The sequence below is a fragment of the Dermochelys coriacea genome, chromosome 7 (assembly GCF_009764565.3).
Source record: "Dermochelys coriacea isolate rDerCor1 chromosome 7, rDerCor1.pri.v4, whole genome shotgun sequence".
Lineage (NCBI taxonomy): Eukaryota > Metazoa > Chordata > Testudines > Dermochelyidae > Dermochelys > Dermochelys coriacea.
The window spans coordinates 60,549,680-60,570,537 of NC_050074.1; the positions used below are offsets into that span (position 1 = coordinate 60,549,680).

General features: G+C 48.8%; 1 protein-coding gene across 2 annotated transcripts in view; it reads left to right on the forward strand.

Moving 5' to 3' along the window:
* The window catches only part of CALY (calcyon neuron specific vesicular protein), a 57,549-nt gene that overhangs the window by 5,691 nt on the left and 31,000 nt on the right, over positions 1 to 20,858 (forward strand). The window contains exon 2 of one of the 2 annotated variants that reach the window (XM_038409813.2): positions 12,652 to 12,763. In XM_038409813.2, coding sequence (XP_038265741.1) covers positions 12,722 to 12,763 — 42 coding nt within the window. In that variant the 5' untranslated portion in view covers positions 12,652 to 12,721. Of the gene's footprint in view, positions 1 to 12,540; positions 12,764 to 20,858 lie in introns of those variants that run through there. The other variant, XM_043518735.1, reaches the window with a different exon arrangement.

The following is a 20,858-nucleotide window of genomic DNA, read 5'->3' on the forward strand; positions in this document are numbered from 1 at the left end:
CAATGGTCACATTGTCATGGAATAATCTGATCCAGGGGCAGGATCCGGAGATCGAGATGTGGGGGATAGAAGATGGGAGAGGAAAGAGGGCAGAAGCTGTGGAGAAGGAGAAGAAAGGGGCAGGCGCCAGGGAGCAGAGACAAGGCAACCAATTAGACATCAAGAGAGGGAATGATGGACAATCACAGCAAGTGACTAGCCAGCTGTTCCGGAGTGACCATTAGTCTGATAATCATCCATCTGAGCTGAATGAATAGACTGCCAGCCAATAGGCCTGGCTAGCACATGATCTGGGACCCCCAGGCTAGACAGACTCCTTCAGGTAGTTTGCTCATTTGCCAGCTCCTCTTGAGGGGCACAGGCAGAACCAACACAGGCAGTTTTAACTCGTTGTTAGCCATGCAGAGAAGGGACTGCACAGCACCAGGAATGAGCCCTAGTTCAGGATCTGAGGCTGAGATGAACAGCGTCTCTGCTTTTGTGGCCTGCCTTGCTGCGTGTCGCACATGTTGCGTTGGGCGTTCAAAGACCGTGCCATTTGATTGCTCTGTGCTGGCTTCCTACATAGAGAGCAACACTGATTGTCAATAACGTTCCCCAGCCAGGATTCCATCTTTCTAGTTACAAGATGCCCCTATGAATATTTTATGAGCTACGCTAACCAAAGGGGATAGAGGCATTAACTTGAAAGCTTGAGAACTTGATCAAAGAATATAATATGCCTGTGACCGTACTTCAAACACGGCTTAACCCCAGGGTAGCTGCTCATAAATATGTGCAAAGAAATCCCAGTTCCTGTTTACTGCACATTTCAATATTTATATTTAGCTGTTAACAGCTGTAACGTTTGAGGATTTAAAAATATGATAAGACTTTGTATTCTGGAGAGATGAATAACTGTAATAGAGTTGCAGTTATGAAATGCTCTTGGTATTTTTATATATTCTGGAATCACCATAAGTAGCTCCATAGTTAAGGTTGAAATGAGATTTGCACTTAAAGCAGGAGATAAATGTCTTTATTTTGTGCAACAAATACAGTGTATTTCCCCCAAATTCACAGCACACAATCGGAGAGTAAAGACTACATTTTCTAAGGCTACTCAAGTGAATCTGTTAATTCGTTTCTGAGTAAAAAATTAAATAAAAAGGGCCCTTTAAGACTTATTTTTGTGATTTTTAATAGTCCCTAAAGAGGCAAAAATTCACCATCTGTCATGAACCACCAGGCCAGGATCCTATAAAGATCTATGAACATAGTTAATTTTACACTCTGTGATAGTCCCATTGATTTCAATAAGACAACCCTTGGGTGAAGTCCTGCCCTACTGGAGTCCGTGATGAAACTCCCATGGTTTGTGGAGTGTAAAGTTACGCATATGCATAAGTCTTTGCAGGGGCAGAACCACAGTCATTGCTGGCACAAGCCATAAGTTTCCTTTGAAGAAAATGGGCTGTGATTAAAGCTGGTTGGAAAACAACATTTGTAACGAAAAATGTTGAAATTTCACATTTATTTCCATTCCACTGGGTAGGAAACAGAGCTGGTTTTTGTTTTTTCAAAAGTTGTAGTGAATTTTTTAAAATAAAATATTTATTGAAATAACAAAAACAACGCGGAGTCCGGTGGCACCTAAAAAACCAGCAGATTTATTTGGGCATAAAGCTTATGCCCAAATAAATCTGTTGGTCTTTAAGTTACTACTGGACTCCTCGTTGTTTTTGTGGATACAAACTAACACATCTACCCCTCTGATTATTGAAATAATTTTGTTTACAGGAAAAATATGGCTTTCAATAAACAAGATATGTCAATAACCACTTAGAGAATGTTTTTACACAAAAATTTCAATAAAAATATAATGAAAAATTATTTTTTTTTTAAAAAGGCCACTTGCGGGTGGATCATTTCCAATAGTCTAATTGTAACCAAGCCAATCTATTAATGATTCTTGTATGCGGTTGTTGTGATTATAATCAGGGCCAGGTCAATAGTTCAGGTCATCCTTAAGCAGTGTCATTGCTTGTGACATCAGAAGTCACTCAGCCAAACCTCGCAGTTCTTCTCCAGTTAATTTACATGCTCCCCCCTTCTCTTGCTTGTATGCTGCAGGAGGTTGGGGAAGGAGAGGCCCCGTGACAAGCCAAAGGACGCAAAGTTCCAAATGGAAGATGTCTGGCCTCATCTAGGAGGCACAGGACAACAGCGCTCTCTGCAATCGCTTTAACATCTGCTACGCTTTCATGGCATTGCAATTAATATAATGATGATTTCACAGTGCAAACAGAACCTGACATCATGGGTTAAACATTTATATGCCCAATGGCATAACGTGTAAAATGTGGAGCAACTAAAATGTGAAAAAAAATCCAACCTTTATGAATCTGCAGATCACTCCTCCCTCCCCATGTGTAGAGCCAGAGGCCAACTGCAAACCAGCCACAGCAACCACCAGCTTTATCTGGCCCAAAGTCACAGCAGATCGCTATGTGCCTCAGCGCACCCTCCATTGTCTTGCCTTGGCCGGTAACGTTTCCGGTGCTCCTTTCACAACTCTTTAGTCCCTCTAAGCGCACAGCTTTTTCCCCCTCCTATTTAACAAATATGCCCTCTCTGTAGCTCAGCTACTGCATGCAGTGTACACACTTATGATTCCTGCAGACTGGGAGCATCTGGATCTGACTGTTTGGATAAGGACAAAAAATGGATGGAATAGAATGGAATATTCCCATTTCAATTTCAAAGGCTGGCTAGCAACCCCTGTCCTTAACTATCCAAGGCCTGTCAGGTAGTTTACTCATGGCACCTCTTTATTTTAGAGTGTGCATTTGTTTGTCTTTATCATTAACTTTACCCAGCGTCCTTCCAATTAGAACATTGTATTAATTAACTCTTGAGCATGTGGAAGCTGTACACTACAATGACATGGAACTTTCCAGTCTGAAATTCATAATGACCGAATGAATACCAGGCTGCTGTTTCAATGCCAACATTTCGTTTTAGAAATGGTCAATTTTCAAACGAAATGTCTAAAATAACATCAAGCTTCCATGCAACAAACTCTCCCACTGCCTGACCTCTCGCATCACAACGTCCACTGCCCCGCATGGCTAATGGGAGGTTGGTGTTCTGCTAGGCTGTGGTCTCACGATCAGCTTTCAGTGCACCATCGCATCCAAACCTGATGCCCGTCCCCGCCCCCAGTTCAGCCTGCTGCCTAGACCTGAAGCCCCAGCTTACATGTGGTGCTGATCCAGATGCGGGTGTTTGTCCTTCTGTTGCTTTCTCATCATATCACCCAGGATTTTACTTTCTATTCTGGTTTCTAGTCACGTTGCTCATGGCATGACTGGAGGGTGCTCCGATATTACGTGCTGAGCACGGTACAAGAATCTATCTAGAGGAGAATGGAGACAAAACTAGCCAGTGATAAACGGAGCATGTAGTTTTGTGAATCAACATACTGAATTTAGTTCAGATCTGGAAAGTTTCCCAAATTTGTCCCAAAAGTTCATTTTTTGTTGTTGTTGCTGTTCTCCTGTTTCAAACAGAATTGAGGAAGCAGGTGCAATATCACGTGAGCTGGGCAACCGATTGTATGACAGCAATCTAAATGAGGGATACTCAGTATGACCTGTTTGCAAACTCTTACCATCTGGTGACAGGTTTCAGTGTGCTAGCCATGTTAGTCAGTATCAGCAAAAAGAACGGGAGTACTTGTGGCACCTTAGAGACTAACAAATTTATTTGGGCATAAGCTTTTATGGGCAAAAACCCACTTCATCAATGCATGCAGTGGAAAATACAGTAGGAAGATATATATACATAGAGAACATGAAAAAATGGATGTTGCCATCTTCCTGGGGAATCCTCACAAATGATGAAGCTGGTTGCAGAAACCAGGGCTGTCTCCTGAGCCATTTGGAGCCCAAGAAAGAGACTCCTGTCAGGTGGGTTATTTTTTGAAAGGTGTATTGGGATCAGCTCCATTTACATGCTTCCTTTGCCTATGTGTTGTGCTGTGATTGTGGGGTTCACTGTCCATGTCTAGAGCTTTTGGGAGCCATTCTGTGGTAGAGGAAAGATGAGGTGTCCAAAGAAATTCAGTGGGTATTGGGTACTTACCCCCCAACCTCCCAACAGTTCCGGATGTCGCGGGACCCCCCCCCCACCCCAGCCCCTCTGTCCCAGCTGTAGTAGAACATTTCCTACACTCCGGCCTGGATTAACCAATCCACACTCAGCACACTTGCACAGGGCCCAATTTTCAGGGGGCCTGCGACGGCCAGATTGGGTGGGAGGTGGTGTGATGGGCCAATCCTCAGTGGTGCTGCGACCCCATGGGTCAGGTCACAATGCCACTCACTGAGATTTGGCGTGGCAGCCCCTCCGTGTGGGGTGGGTGATGGGAGCAAGTGGAGCCACTGGGTGGCAGGGATCGGGAGGAGCCGCCATGGCCCAGGATGGAGCAGAGCACTGAGCTGTGGGGGCGGGAGGGGGGAAGAAAGATCCCAGGGCAATGAGTGAGGGGCTGGCAGTGAGTGAGGGGCTACAGGGTGAGGGGTTGGAGGCTATGGGGTGAGTTGCAGGAGCTCTGGAAGGAATGGGGGATGTTGGGTGGTGGTGGGGTGAATTGTGGGGGTTGTGAGGGAATGGAGGGTGTTAGGAGCTGTGGGGTGATTTGTGGGGACTGGGAGGAATGGGGGATGTTGGGGGCTTTGGGAAAATGGGGGATGTTGGGGGCTGTGGGAAGAAATGGGGGTATTGTGGGGGAATGGGGGATGTTGGGGCTGTGAGGTAAGTTGTGGGAGAATGGGGGGTGTTGGGGCTGTGGGGTGAGTTGTCGAGGCAGTGGGGAGGAATGGGGGGTGTTGGGGGATGGTAGGGTTGGGGGCTGAGATGTTTGTCCGTGATGGAGACAGATGAAAAATATTGCTTTCATTATTTTGAATGTGTTATTGTAATAGGCATTATACCAACCCTTCCCCAGAAGCATAATTATTGTATTGATGGTTTAGCCACTTGCAAAGTTGGGAGATGCGACTCCCTTAGGCACCCTTTAAATTCCCAGCCTTAGATATCAGTTAGCCAGTTCTTAATCCATTTAAAGTGTGCTATATTAATTTTATATCATTCCAGTTTATTAATCAATATGTTGAGTGGTACCAAAGCCAATGTCTTATGGAAGTCTATTACATCAACATTCTTACCTTTATCAATCAAACCTGTAATCTCATTTTAAAAAAAAAATCAAGGTAGTTTGACAGGATCTGTTTTCCATAAATCCATGTCAATTTGCATTAATTACTTTGCCCTCCTTTAATTCTTTATTAATAGAGTCCTGTATCAGCCACTCCATTATCTTCCCTAGGATCGATGTCATGCTGACAGACCTATAATTATCTGGGCCTTTGCATTTACCCTTTTTAAAAATTGGCACAATATTAGCTTTCTCACAGTCTTCTGAAATTTCCCCAGTGCTCCAAGACTTATTGAAAATCAGCACTAACAGTTCAGAGAGCTCATCAGCCAGCTCTTTTAAAACTCTTGCATGCAAGTTATGTGGACCTGCTGATATAAAAATGTCTAACTTCAGTAGTTTCTGCTAACATCTTCCATCAATACTACTGTAATGAAAGAGTGTTATCACCATATGATGAAGTTGTATCATGTTTTTTCCCCAAATTCAGAGCAGAAATATTTACTAAACACTTCTGCCTTTTTTGCATTATAATTGCTAGTTCTACCATTTCCGTCTAGTAAAGGACTAATACTGTTATCAGGATTCATTTTGTTCCTAATATATTTTTAAAACTCCTTATTGTCCTTAACTCTGCTGGCCATAGATTTCTCCTTGTGTCCCTTTGCTTTCCTTATCAGCTTTCTACAGTTCCTAATTTCTGATTTATATTTGTTATTATCAACTTCTCCTTTCCTCCCTTTGTTATATTTTACAGCCACCTTCACTTCCACTCTAAACCAGGTCATTTTTTTTAAAACCAGCCTGGCCTTCTTCCTCAGTTGTAAGACTGTGGCTTTTTGAGCATAGGAAGGTGTTCTTAAATGATTCCCAATGATCATTTACATTTTTCTGGTTTCAGAGTAGCAGCCATGTTAGTCTGTATTCGCAAAAAAGAAAAGGAGTACTTGTGGCACCTTAGAGACTAACAAATTTATTTGAGCATAAGCTTTTGTGAGCTACAGCTCACTTCATCGAGCTGTAGCTTGCAAAAGCTTATGCTCAAATAAATTTGTTAGTCTCTAAGGTGCCACAAGTACTCCTTTTCTTTTTTACATTTTTCTGGTTAAATTCTTCCTCCTAAGCTGATTTGAGTCAATTATTTTCAGCTTTGTGAAATTGGCCCCATTAAAGCACCAAGTACATATATTACTGGTCTGGACTTTATTCTGTTTGCACATTATAAATGTGATCAAAGCATGCTCACCTGTACCTAAGCTCCCTTTAATTTTGTTCTGTTATCAGTTCCTTTATCTGTTAGGATAAAGTATAAGAAACAATTTCCCTGTGTTGGCTGCAACACTTTTTGAATTAGGAAATTATCCTCTATAACAGAGGTGGACAAACTACGGCCCGCGGGCCATATCCAGTCCTCGGGACCCTCCTGCCCGGGCCCTGAGCTCCTGGCCTGGGAGGCTCATCCCTGGACCCTCCCCCACTGTCCCTCTTCCCCTGCAGCCTCAGCGCACCCCGCTGCTGGCACAATGCTCTGGGCGGCCAGGCAGCGCAGTTGCAGAGCCGCAGCCTGACCTGGTGCTCTGGCCTGTGCGGCTGTAATGCCGCCAGCCACCAGTGCTCCAGGCAGCATGGTAAGGAGGCAGGGAGCAGGGGGGGTTGGATAGAGGGCAGGGGAGTTGGGGGTGGTGGTCAGGGGGTGGGGGTGCGGATAGCGGTTGGGGTGGTCAGAGGGTGGGGAACAGGGGAGTTGGATGGGGCAGGGGTCCTGGGGGGCAAGTCAGGAATGAGAGGAGGGGTTGGATGGGGCGGCGGAGGGCAGTCGGGTGGGGGTTCCAGGGACGGTCAGGGAGCAGGGGGTGGTGGATGGAGTAGGAGTTCCAGGGGGGGGGTATCACAGAACGAGGGGGGAGTTGGATGGGGCAGGAGTCCTGGGGAAGCCGTCAGGGGGCAAGAAGCGGGGGCAGGGGGTGTCAGATAGGAGGCAGGGGCTGGGCCACGCCTGGCTGTTTGGGGAAGCACAACCTCCCCTGACTGGCCCGCCAATTTTGGAAACCCGATGTGACCCTCAGGCCAAAAAGTTTGCCCACCCCTGCTCTATAATGGTTAGAAATTCCAAGGATGTTTTAGTGCTGGGAGCACAAGACTCAAGCCTACATCAGTCAAATTGAAGCCCCCTGTGATCACCCAGCTTTGTTTCCTACACATTATAAATAGGTACACAAGGAGGCGGTCATCCTGTTTCCTAGTGTGATTTGGGGCCTGTAGCAGATACCAACTAGCACTCCATCTTGAGGTTTACCTGGTAGGACATAGAAGAAAATTATCTTGAATGCATATGGATCAGAGTTATTAGTGACTCAGAAACAGATAATGCCATTTTTGACATGGAGTGCCACCCCTCCCTCACTTTTTACCCACTTGATCCTTCCTAAATAGGTTATAACCATTGATTTTAACATTCCAATGGTGCAAATTGTCCCACCAGGTTTCAGTAATAGCAACTAGAGTGAACTGAAGTGCATGAATGAGCAATTCCAATTCCTCTGGTTTGTTACTCAAGCTCCAAGCATTGGTGTACAGGCAAGTCAATATTCTGACTCAGTTTGTTCTGACTGTCTTTGTTTATAGTGTGACAGTTCTCGGGGTGCCCAGGACTGTGAGTCACCTTGTTACCCCCTTGCCTCTAGTGAGACTTGCTTGTGTTTAACTGGGTGTCAGTTCCCTGACCGCATCAGCATGTGTGCCACCCAAACACTCTCCTCTATGCCAGCCCTTACTATGCTTTGCGGGTTAACGATCGGTGCACCCCTTTAAACATTCTCTAGTAACATCCAGCCTCTACTCCACTGAATACTCAGAGAAATACCAGGCCAGCTGTTCCCCAGGGACTAGTATGCACTCCAGCTTGTATGAGTCACTCAGGATCAGCTCCTTGTATAACATCGCAGTGCTGAGATAGATTTATAGTGAAGACAGCCCTAAGTTTATTATGAAACATTTGAGATTCAGGAGATACTAAGGATAGAGGAAAACCCACATATCCTCTGCAGCGTTTCAACCATGGTTGTGATCCTGTTTTCATGAGTGTAATTGCCCCACCAGATTACTTCTGAGGTGCAGGATGGAGGGCTGCCTTCCCCACATATCCCCCAATGGTCATTGTCTGTTCCTAAATCAGGATAATCCTCCATAGCTTATTCTCCAGCGTGTTGCCTCCCTGGTGATTTCACATCACTGCCGTTGATGCTGTATGTAAAGAGGCCTCCATGGTGCCGACTTACAATGCTTAGTTTATATGGCTGACTGAAAGACAGGTGAATAAACACCTTTTGTCTGGCAGAAACCTGTTTGTCAGCTCTGCCTTGATCCAGACTTCAGGAACATTTGTTCTGTATCTGTAGATAACTCCTTACATAGGATCTGTACATACCTGTCACAACATTAATGGCCAGCATGACCCCAGCTTTCATTTGAGACCTCAACCACGTTCTGTGGTGAATCAGCATGTACAGACAGCGATCAGGACATTCTGGTAACCCCCTTGCCAGCAGGCATTGGGGGCTTCTCAGGATCACATACAGGGACAGGTCTGAGACAGACACAGCCCAATGTTGTGTGTGTGAGAGCAGGCGCAGGCATATGTGCCTGTGAATATATGAAAGTATTTGCATATATGTGTGCGCTCGTGTGTGTGTCTGTGTAGGTGTGTATCTGCTCCTCCAGGTCCCAGCCCAGGGCCCTAACAGTGGTGGATGGTTCCACCACTGGGTCAGCAGGGATCCCACCAAAACACACCGACTCGTTTTCCAGCAGCACAACCAGACTAAAGCCTGGTTTCCCTGGGCTACTTCCATCTGGGAGCAGGGCTCCATAGTCCAAGGGTCCGCCATCTCCTTAGGGTACACGGTTGCTGGCAGTCCTGGCAACTCCTCTCCATGGACAGTCTCCTCCAGGGGCAGGGTGTTACACAGTGCAATTTTGGCTCCAGAGTTCTGCTGCAGGCTGGAGACATCTACTGTCTTCCCAGGCTCCAACCCAACTGAGCTACAGGGCCTGCCTTTTATACTTCTTGCCATGCCACTCTGCTTTGGGCATAGGGGGCGGGGCTGGTTTGACTCCCCCCACCAGTGGCGTGTGGCATGGTCCCTCCCTGTCAGGCTCAGATGGAGGCCACTCTGCCTCACTACAAGAGGCCTTGGTTTAAAAAAAATAGCATTTATTTTAAAGTTGAAAGTTTATTGATTAAACATAAGAAATTAAAAGAGGTTTTTATACTGAAATAGAATAAAAAATCATTAATAGGTTTTAATGAAATTTGTTTTGCATAATCACTTTGTTTTGTTTTTGGAGGCAAAATATTAAGGTTTTTTATGTTATTAACAACTTTTTGTGATGAACAGGAAAGAGTTCATTTTCCTGCCAGTCCTGATGGGTGAAGGGTATTTATTTCTCCTGTTTCTAACACCCAGACTGACACAAGGTGGAGGAGATACAGAATAGAGAAGGTGGGGGCGGCAGGGCTTTCAGGGATGCTGTTGGAGTGCTGGGCTGTTACAGATGGACACTCTGGCTGGCAGGTCAACTACGACACCTACAGTTTGGACCCTGGTTCGTGTCCCAACCAGGGACGTTCTTGGGGTGGTTTTCTGGGTTTTTTTAAGACAGGGCAGGACTGGTCCTCTCAGCTGGCTGTGCTGATGCAGTGCAGTTGTTTTCAGGAGATGCTGAAAAGGCAAGAGAGTGAGAGGGAGGCTGGGAGGAAGGAAGGTGGGGGACAGAAAGTAACCCAAGGGAAGGAAGGCAGAACAGGCTCTCTGTCTGTACAGTGCTATCACGTAGGGTCCCCCAGTGGGTGAGGACTGGATGCCATGATCATATGATGACTTTTACAGCTCATAGGTGAAAAACCAAGTTCCTTGAAGAAGAGCAAGGCCTCTTGGCGTTCTTCTCTGGAAGAAAGTCCTCTGGCCTATTGCTCCTTCTGTCTGGAGTCAGAGAAGATGAAGTGGGAGAAGATGAGCTGGGATGCACTGGGAAGATGAGAAAAGATTTTTTTTTCACAGTCTCCTTGTTAAGAACCCCAAAAAGGACCAACCACATAGTTCACCCCCTGGCTACTTTGTCCAGTACCGCTGGTTGGAAAACAAGTATTGTTCAGCAGAACAGTTTGACAAAAATGAAAAAAAAAAACTGTTTGTCAAAATTGCTCATGGAAAATATTTGTCTCTCATATGGTGAGACCAACATAGCTACACCAACCCTGCAACATGGGGCAACATGGGAAATCTTGGCTTTTCAGCAAAAAAATTAACACCAACATTTTTTATTTGCAAATACCACTGCCGTGGCTCATGGGAGTTGTAGTTACCACATTCTCCTCTATGGGCTAGGCTCCTCAGCCGGACTACATCTCCCATATGGCACAGTGATCTCTGCTCATGGTTTGTCACTGGGGTACCTCATGGGAGTGCAGTGGCCATGGTGCATAGTGCCATGTTCTTGTTCTTTTCACTGCTCAGGTATGCACTGTGGCTCACGCTCAGCATTTCTGACCTTGTGCTGTGTGGTGTTATGACACACTGGCCATTGTACAGAATCCCAACACACAAAACAATCTCCTAGCATGCTATGCCTGGAGGTGCCTGGCTATGTCTTGCACCAGCCATCCAGAATGACTCCCTCAGGGTGTCTCAGGGTGAATCATTTTGGGGGTCATGGTTGAGCTGGTTCCATTCTGTTTCAGAGATGGGCGGCACTTGGGTCAAATCAAATCAGACAGAGCTAAGGAATCTGAATTAAAAACGTTTATAACTGGACACTCACAGTGCATGTTTTGGGGGGAGTTAGTGTGTGGGGGTGACAGGTCAGAGGTGGGAAGATGAAGGTGGAGAGAAAGTACTAGAGTGGAGAGAAAATGGTCTAGTGCATGATGGGCAAAGGAGAGATTCATAGATGCTAAGGCCAGAAGGATCCATTCTGATCACTCAGGATACGTCTACACTGCAATTACACACCTGTAGCTGGCCCATGATAGCTGACTCGGGCTTGCGGTGCTCAAGCTAAGGGGCTGTGTAACTGCGATGCAGATGTTCTGGCTCAGGGTGGAGCCCAGGCTCTAGGACTCTGTAAGGTGGGAAGGTGCCAGAGCTCAGGTTGTAGCCCAAGCCCAAACATCTATACCACAATTAAACAGCCCAAGCCCCGTGAGCCCTGCTCTTTGTCTTGCTTCCAGATCTGCGAGCAGTGAGCAGGGTTACTGCTTTGGCTCAAGAGGTAGCAGTGTGTGCTGTGGTGATGAAGAGCTGGGTCCGAACCCCTTGGATAGCACAGGGAGGGGCAGGGAGAGGGGGACGGGGCCATCACACAGGATGGAATTTCTTGGCGGTTTCAGTTTAGTTTTATTTTACAAATCTAGGAAATTCCCCTACAAAGAGCTATGTTAAAAACATTGTTAAGGTTGCCAAGTCTGGCCCCAACCACTGCTTCCAGAGAGGTCTGGCAGCAGTACAGCCCCCAGCTCAGCCCTTGATTGAGAGCCCGAGGAGGCTTCATTTGCCCCAATTCTGTCATAGGTTCAATTTTCTTCTGAGCCCCAGGAATAAGGGGGTGACGCACGGAGTGCTGTGAAGAGACAGCTGTATGCCCTGTCCCCAGCCACACAGCAGGGTCAATCGCTCCATCCCAGGACCAACGAGGCCCATGTCCATTGGCCCCAAGTGCACAGTCAGCTCGCTGGGGAGCTGTGCTACAGCAGGACTCCAGTCCAGGAAGGCAGTGGATTGTGCACTCAGCTACTAGCAGCCAGTGAGCGGGGCTGCTCCCACACGGAGGGCCTTTACGAGGCCAGGGGAAGAGAAGGGGACCACGAAGCAGCATGATCAGAAAGGGCCAGAGGGCACAGTGAAGGCCCCAAGTTGGTGCTGCCGGGCAGTGAGGGCTCATATTGCCACCCTCTGGAAGCATGATGCCACCCAGAACCTCCCTGGACACAGGCTGAGCGGGCGCACGACACTGCCATTCAGGAGGTGAAGGACAAGCCCTGCCCTGCAGTGCCATGGCCCAGCTCCTGCCCAGCCCTGTCCAGGAGAGGGCAGGCTGCACTTGCCTGTGCCACGGGTGCACAGGGATTAGGATGGCACTTTGTACCTGCCCCTCCTGCCCGGTCGTCACTCAGCTGCCAGAACCCTGCAGGGAAGGGCAGGAAGGCAGGGTTCAGCCCTGGGGACAGCTCCGGGGGTCACTGTGAAGACCAAGCCCCCTGCCCCTGCCCCTGCCCCTGCCCCTGCCCCTGGATGATGCAGGAAACCAGTCACAGCTGGGAGTGACAGCTGTTTGGGGCTCTCAAGGACCTCATGCTTCAGGTCCTCAGCTGGCAGGGAGCCAGCAGGGGCTGTGAGCAGCTCTGCTCTTAAAGCACCAGGCTGCTCCTTGAAGCTTTCGAATTCTTCCCACAGCCCTGGAATACATCACCTAGGTAACCAGTCTTAACCAGCCAGCCTGCCTTCACCCCAGCAGAGCATTTACATGCAGAATCCTTGCAGGGAGAACAGCAGCGTTTTCCACCACGTAAGTGATTTCTGAATTCTTCCTAGCAGGCCGGCGGGGGTGGTGGGAATGGTCCCTGTGGAGCCGGGGCTCTGTGTCGGTTGCATGTTAATTATATAGATGGGGATTGGCATGGTATCCCAGGTGGCTTTCTCTGTCCTTTACCTTTGCATCGAGCTGGAGGAGACAGGAGTGGTGTATGGCTGGGTTTCAGGGCTGGGAGGGAGGCAATGTAGATCCAGGCGGCAGCCCGGACAGCATGGGCTCAGGGCTGGGAAATGATGTTGATACATCCATGGATTCAGTAGATGAAGTTTGGAGAAACTGCGGCATCATTGCCTTGCAAGGATTGAAGGGAATTCCTGTCTCCAACAGCAAGCTGCTTTTGCAACAACACACGGGGACACAAGATGGTTTGGAAATAGCCCACAGCAGAATATTTGCTTTTTTCTTTCTATTGTACTGGCTGGTGTTTTCAGAGTGCCACTCCATGGGATTATAAACCTGGCTCTGTCAAACTTCTCTGTGCATGGGTGTCCAGCACACTGTGCTTTCAGCCTCCGCCCTTGCAGAGCTCAGAGACACAAAGAGCTGGGGATGTTGGAAATTGATCAGATGAACCTGGATTTTCCTTCTCAGTGGCAGTCCACACTGAGATGCCGGCTGGCTGGTATTTCTGCTATCCGTGGCAGACTGCATCTCTGAGCCACAGCCACTTTGCTACAGGCAACAAAAATGGTGCTATTTTTTCCCCTCTTAGCCAAAGGTTCAATCCCTCCCCCGTTTAATGGCTCTGGGATCCGGGACTGCAGCATGGGCTGGTGTGTGTGGCTCACTCAGGCTCCGTACGCCTAGCTGATGAAATGCAAAATGCCAACGGACATCTGCACTTTGTATGTTTGCGCAGGAAAAGGCATTCACTTCACTCGACTTCTACCTCTTCCCCTCTGCAGTAAGCAGCGACTGGTGCTCTGTGTCCCCACCAGAATGGCTAAGGCTGGAGAGCATTTTCATCGCTTCATGTCGTTATCGGCAAACCGATTCCTATTTTCTGATTCCCTGCCCCTCCTTTTGCTAGCATGGTGGGTCTCAGAAATAACCCGAGCCTCGTTTGCATCATGGTGTGGGGCTGGGCCTTACTCACACAGCTGATGTAGCAGGTTCAGCTGAAGCAGCAGATCTAGCTTGTTTCCACCCAGTCGCTCACAAAGGAGTCAATATGAGAGGTGTCGAGCCCCGGCTGTCAGCCCAAAGCCAGGAACTCTGTCTCTGTTCTGTCCCTTCTCAGCCATTGTGTTAGGTTTGGACAAGTGCTTTGGTAGCATCAAATGGGAAAAAAACAAGCAAGCATAGTGCAGCCAGCATTACTGCAGGTGCATGGAACTCTAGCATGATAACTGCCGATCTCGGGGTCCCCCAGCAGCTGTGTTCTGTGCCCATCTTCACTGGCTTAGCATTGGAAGTGGGCCGGCAAATGTTTCCCAAGTGTTTTAGAGAGCATCGCCTGTATGTCTTCCAGAGGACGGATGTCACATACAGGTGGATATGAACCTTTAACGCATTCATGAGATTTTGGAAAATCCTTTGGCCTGGCCAGAGGCTCCATGATCCTGGGTGTGTCGGTTAACGGTGCGTGTCTGCTCACCTCTGAGCGGCCCGTGCTGGCTGGCCAATCAGATACATGGACACACCAGGCCCGCTGTTGCCTGGGAGCCACCACAGCCAGCATTATTCACAAGCATATGCTACGTACAGCGATTGATGTCTGTTGTGACACAAAGGATACACCTAGGCCAGGTGTTTCCTGCTGGGACAGTGAGGGAGCAGACTTGCCTGATGCCAAAGCAACTGATCACTCTAGGCTCTTTTCCAAGGAAAGTTACTATTGGACCAATTTCATACCAGGTATAACTCCTTTGAAACCCATCTGTGGCTTTCCCCAGGGAGAAGGGTTTGTGGACTAGGCTCTGTGTAGAATAACCAAGGATATCAGCCAGGGCAGCCTTGAATTGGCTGGAAAACAAGGCAGTGCCCTAGAGAATGCCAGTTTCCCAGGGCATGCCCTCCTCTGCTCTCCCTTCCCAGGGGGGTTCCCAGCTCGTTGCAATCAGCTCCCTGCACTGCTGCATTACTAATGTTGCTAGCGAGCCCTAACTGGCAAAAACCAGCAGTGGTGTGGCATTTTATCTGTAACTGTACGCCTGCCTGGCCACTGTCACCTTCGCTCACCACTCGTGTCCCCTCGTCTGCACGAGGGCTATGTTGCACTGACCCACGGACTTGGCTGCTGGTGAGCTCTTGCCCCCAGAGAAGCTGGTTGTGCTGGCCGAGTGGCCTGGGCAAGAGCTGTGAAGGGAAGCATGACAGTCTATGAGACCACACAGCTCACGTGCTACAGCCAGGGCTCCCAATCCTGCCCCTGTCGCTCGCTTTGGCTTTGGTCAAATCACTGACCCCCCAGTTCCTCATATATAAATGAAAATGCAGGGCCGGATTTCCAATTAAGCACAGTAGGCCCGTGCCTCGGGGCGTTGGCATTCTAGGGGCACCTAAAAGTTAAAAGTGGGTTAAAAGTTAAAAAGTGAATACATACAGCCGCCTTGCAGGCAGGCGGCTCCTGGCCTGGGCCAACTTTCTAATTGCACAAAACCAAATACCCCTGCCCCTTCCCCGAGGCCCTTTCCCTGTCCTGCCTCTTCTCTCAGGCCCCACTTTTGCTCACTCCATCCCCCCTCCCTCCATCACTTGCTCTCCCCGATCCTCACTCACTGGGTTGGGACAGGGGGTTGGGTGTGTGTGGGGGGGTGAGGGCTTCAGCTGGGGGGTGTGGGCTCTGGGGTGGGGGGTTTGGAGTGTAGGAGGGGGCTCAGGACTGGGGCAGAGTGTTGGGGTATGGGGTAGGGGACTCCGGGAGGGAGTTTGGGTGCAGGAGGGGACTCCAGGCTGGGGCAGGGGGTTAGGGTGCGGGACAGGGTGCGGGGTCCCAGTGGCGCTTGCTGCAGCTCCAGAGAAGCTGCAGCCAGGTCTCTGCAGTCCCGAGGCAGAGGCGTGGCCAGGTGGTTCTGCATGGTGCACGCTACCCTCGCACCTGGAGTCGCCACCCCCACAGCTCCCATTGGTCAAGGTTCTTGGCCAATGGGAGCTGTGGAGCCAGAACTAGGAGCAGGGGCAGTACACGCAGCCTCCCTGGCCACCCATGCACCTAGGGGCCGCAGGGTTCTGGCAGCCGCTGCTGGGAGCAGTACAGAGCCAGGGCAGGGCTATGCTGCCGACCAGACTTCTAACGGCTCAGTCGGCTGTGACAACCAGAGCTGCCGGGATCCCTTTTCAACTCGGCGTTCCGGTTGAAAACCGGACACCTGGAAACCCTAAGGCTGCTAAGGGTGCTGTGAGCCACGGCCGGGCAGGGCTGCTGCTGAAGGTGTGGGAGCATTCCAGCACCTTCCCAATCTCGGCCACCCCACTGCCTCCACCTCGTACCGGGGAGGGGTATGGCCGGAACACCATTCACTTGCATGGGCAGAGTTGGAACGTGGCTGTGGGAGGGACAGAAGACACCCGGGACCACTTGCTATGTGGAGAGGTACAGTCCCCACCTTGCGCTTCGCCTGGGGCAGGTGGGCTGTGCCCCGACTCGGGCTGGGAGCGCCATATGTGGCGGAGGGTCTTCTGCCTTCCCAGGGAGGCTGTGTTTACCTTTCTTTTCCTATGGAAGACACAAAAGTCAGCTGTAGGTGGGAGTGGGGTTGCTAAAGATGCTGTGCCTAAGGGTGTGTAAGGTGTAAATCCAGCCCTGCTAATGTGGTACATACCTGGCCAATAAGTTGGGCCAGCTGACTCGGGCAAAGGGACTGTTTAACTGCAGTGTAGATGTTCCAGCTAGGGCTCCGTCCTGAACTCCAGGACCCTCCCACCTGGCAGGGTCCTAGAGCCTGGACTCTAGTCTGAGCCAAAATGTCTACACTGCAATTGAACAGCCCCTTATCCTGAGTCAGCTGGCACAGGCCAGCCGTGGGTTGTTAATTGCAGTGTAGATGTACTTTGGAGGCCAAATTCCCAAAGTCATTTGGGCACCTGAAGATGCAGACAGACATCGAAACACCTGTAAAAATCGGGCCCTGGGAGCCTGTCCAGTGGTTCTGCCAGAAGTGACAGGAAAACCCACCTGGACTCTCAGACCAACTCAACTCTCTGCAGACATGGGGGCTGATCCTCAGAAGGTGGAAATCATCATCGCGCCATTGAAATCAATGGGGCTGTGGACATTTCAACGGCTGAGGATGTGGCCCATAGTTTATAGCTGATTGCTGGGACTAGCTATAATAATAAATAAGGCAGGTCCCAACAGTCCTTTCTCAGAGTCAAATCGAAACCTGAATTTCTCCCAGGTTTAGCCCAGCAATGACAGCTACTGGAGAGTTCACTGACGCAATGTACCAGAACCCATATCTGTCCTGACTGATGCTCTAGGGAGCCTGCTGAAGTCAGAAGTGGGTGGGTGGGATTTTGCTTTCAGTTTCACAGGGGTAAACCCAGAATAGCTCTACTGGGTTCTCTTCCTGAAAGAAATACTCTAGCTCAACCACAAGATATGGGCTGGATGCAGGAATCACTGGGTGAAATTCTCTGGCCTGTGCTATGCAGGAGCCCATACTACATGACCATAAGGCTTGCTGCTGGCCTTAAATCTGTGACTTCAATGGAGTTATTCCAGATTTGCACTAGAGAGCAAAATCTAGTGGGGTGTGTGTGGAGAGAAAGCAGACAGCAGTGTATGCGACTGGATGCACCCAAACTTGCTCTGAAACGGAAGAGGTGATTTCCCATTGTACGTGGCTGCTTCTCTTTGGGGGTATTAACTGGGGGGATGAGCCACGTTCTTTGGAAGTGTCAGCCAACCATTGTCAGAGGGTGGTTGCTTGGTGGGGTGTCAATACTAAGCTGCCCTGGGGATTGCACCACCTTGTATGGTTGTTTGTTGTTGAGGGATCGGTTAAAATAGCATTTTTCTTTTATGAATATATAATAACAAAATGCTGGTTGATCAGGAAATCATTCTCTCCTCTCCAGCTGCGGAGGGCCGGCCACACAGGGAAGCATCATTAACAGATTGCCCTGCTCTGCACGAACAGATTAATACACCGAGATTTAGAGGTGATCGATGGGCGCCTAATGAAATACTTTGAGTATGAGCGTGGGCACCATAGAATTAGCACCAATGAATGGGGAGTTGCTGCTGGAATCCTTGTAATGAGCTGTGATTTCGGCACCGGTGCCCCATGTCTGGAAACCCCAGGGAGGGAACTGCCTGGCTGTTACTTCCGTGGTGGCATTGAACATTTTCAATCAATAATTGTGATAGTCTTTAAACATAGCTCTCTGGCCTTAGTTACAAATGAATCCTGATTCCCCCAGGAGCTGGTTGCTTGTAGGGGCAGTGTGCTGGAAGAGAAGCTGAGCCCTGATTAGGGGGCGGGGTTTCTCTGACTACGGGTCCTATAAAGGTAGCCAGCCAGTCAGGCAGCGCACAGGAGCCAGCAAAGAGAGCTGTAAACAGAGGAGTTTGAAAGGGGAGTTTTGGGGGAAGACTAAGAGCCAGGCAAAGGAACAGACAGGCTAGTGAAGTGAGTGTGTGGTGTTTTCATGCTTTTGGGGGGTTTGTTTTGCTGTGGTTGGGTGTTTTGGTTTGGTTTGTGTTTCCCAGACTAACAGGACTTAGGTGAGAAGGCTATGACAGACACCGAGGCAGCAGTGGTAGTGACCCAAGTAGTGGAAGACACTAGGAAGATGACTGGATGTAGAAGCTGTGGCATGTACATGATCCTGGAGGGGGTACCTGTAAAGACTTTCGTCTGCATGAAGTGCCACCTGATAAGAGCTGAAGGAAGAGAAGATCCTAGGATTGGAGATGCAGGTGGAGATTCTGTTTGAGTTTAGAAGGGGGTTCAAGCAGATGATGGAGCAAAGACATGAGGAGGCTGAAGGGAAAAGCTCCGACTTGCAGATGGAAACAGGACCGAAGAACTCTGAGGGGATACTGCTGGGTGAGGAAAGTGGACAGTGGAAGCATGTGACTAGGAGAACCAGGCAGAGGAAAAGGCAGGCTAGTGAAGGAGAAACAGAGCTCAGGAACAGGTTTGCAGAGTTGGAAAATGAAGAAGGGGCACAGCAGGTGGTCACTGAAGGTGAGAGGACAAGGAAAAAGAGAAGAGCAGATAGTCCTATTGGAAGAGGGCAAGAGTCAGTGGAGATAACAACACCAAATATGAGCCCCAGGAAGATATGAGATGGGTTGCAGAGGATTGCAAGGGACAATAGGAATCGAGAGGACTTGTGGCCAGATGGAACCGGGGATAGACTGGAGAATTGCACCATTGCCAGGAAAAGGCAGTTCTACGTGATTGGGGACTCATTACTGAGAAGAATAGACAGGCCTGTAACAAGAACTAATCCAGAGAACAGAAGGGTGTGCTGTCTGCTGGGTCCTAAGATATGGGATGTGGACCTGAGGCTGAAGAGGATCCTAATGGGAGCCAGAAAGAATCCATTGATTATCCTTCATGTGGGAACAAATGATACGGCTAGATTCTCGCTGGAATGTATCAAGGGAGACTATGTCAGGCTGGGGAAGACGCTAAAGGAAATCGAGGCTCAGGTGATCTTCAGTGGGATTCTGCCTGTTCCTAGAGAAGGGCAACAAAGGTGTGACAAGATTATGATGCTCAACAGATGGCTCAGGCAGTGGTGCTATAAGGAGGGCTTTGGGATGTATGGCCACTGGGAAGCATTCATGGACAGAGGACTGTTCTCTCGGGATGGACTTCACCTGAGTAAGGAGGGAAATAGACTTCTAGGATGGAGGATGGCACAACTGATCAAGAGAGCTTTAAACTAGAAATTCGGGGGAGATGTCCAGGTAATCTCCATGCCAGTTATTCTCTTTGAGAGGGAAGAAAATGAAGTAAGAAAGAATACAGCTGTGGGTAGGAGAATGGACATAAGGCAGAAGGGCAGTGTACATACCAATCTAATAGGTAATATTGGCGGGAGAATGTCTGTGCCCAATTGGGTAAAGAATGTGAGCGAAGCCAAACAGCAAAAATTAAGATGTTTGTACACTAATGCGAGAAGCCTAGGTAATAAAATGGAGGAACTAGAGCTACTGGTGCAGGAAGTGAAACCAGATATTATAGGGATAACAGAAACATGGTGGAATAGTAGTCATGACCGGAGTACAGGTATTAAAGGGTATGTGCTGTTTAGGAAAGACAGAAATAAAGGCAAAGGTGGTAGAGTAGCATTGTATATCAGTGATGAGGTAGACTGTAAAGAAATAAGAAGTGATGGAATGGATAAGACAGAGTCTGTCTAAGCAAAGATCTGTGAGAGTGGTCGTCCTTCAGAATAGGTTGTAGATCCCTGATGATGCGCTGGAGAGGTTTTAGTTGGGGGCTGAAGGTGATGGTTAGTGGCGTTCTGTTATTTTCTTTGTTGGGCCTGTCCTGTAGTAGGTGACTTCTGGGTATTCTTTGGGCCCTGTCAATCTGTTTCTTCACTTCAGCAGGTGGGTATTGTAGTTGTAGGAATGCATGATAGAGATCTTGTAGGTGTTTGTCTCTGTCTGAGGGGTTGGAGCAAATGCGGTTATATCATAGAGCTTGGCTGTAGACAATGGATCGAGTGGTATGATCTGGATGAAAGCTAGAGGCATGTAGGTAGGAATAGCGGTCAGTAGGTTTCCGATATAGGGTGGTGTTTATGTGACCATCGCTTATTAGCACCGTAGTGTCCAGGAAGTGGATCTCTTGTGTGGACTGGTCCAGGCTGAGGTTGATGGTGGGATGGAAATTGTTGAAATCATGGTGGAATTCCTCAAGGGCTTCTTTTCCATGGGTCCAGATGACGAAGATGTAATCAATGTAGCACAAGTAGAGTAGGGGCATTAGGGGATGAGAGCTGAGGAAGCATTGTTCTAAGTCAGCCATAAAAATGTTGGCATATTGTGGGGCCGTGCGGGTACTCATCACTCTCACAGATCTTGGGAGACAGGCCAGTCCTTGCTTACAGACAGCCCCCCAACCTGAAGCAAATACTCACCAGCCACCACACAACAGAA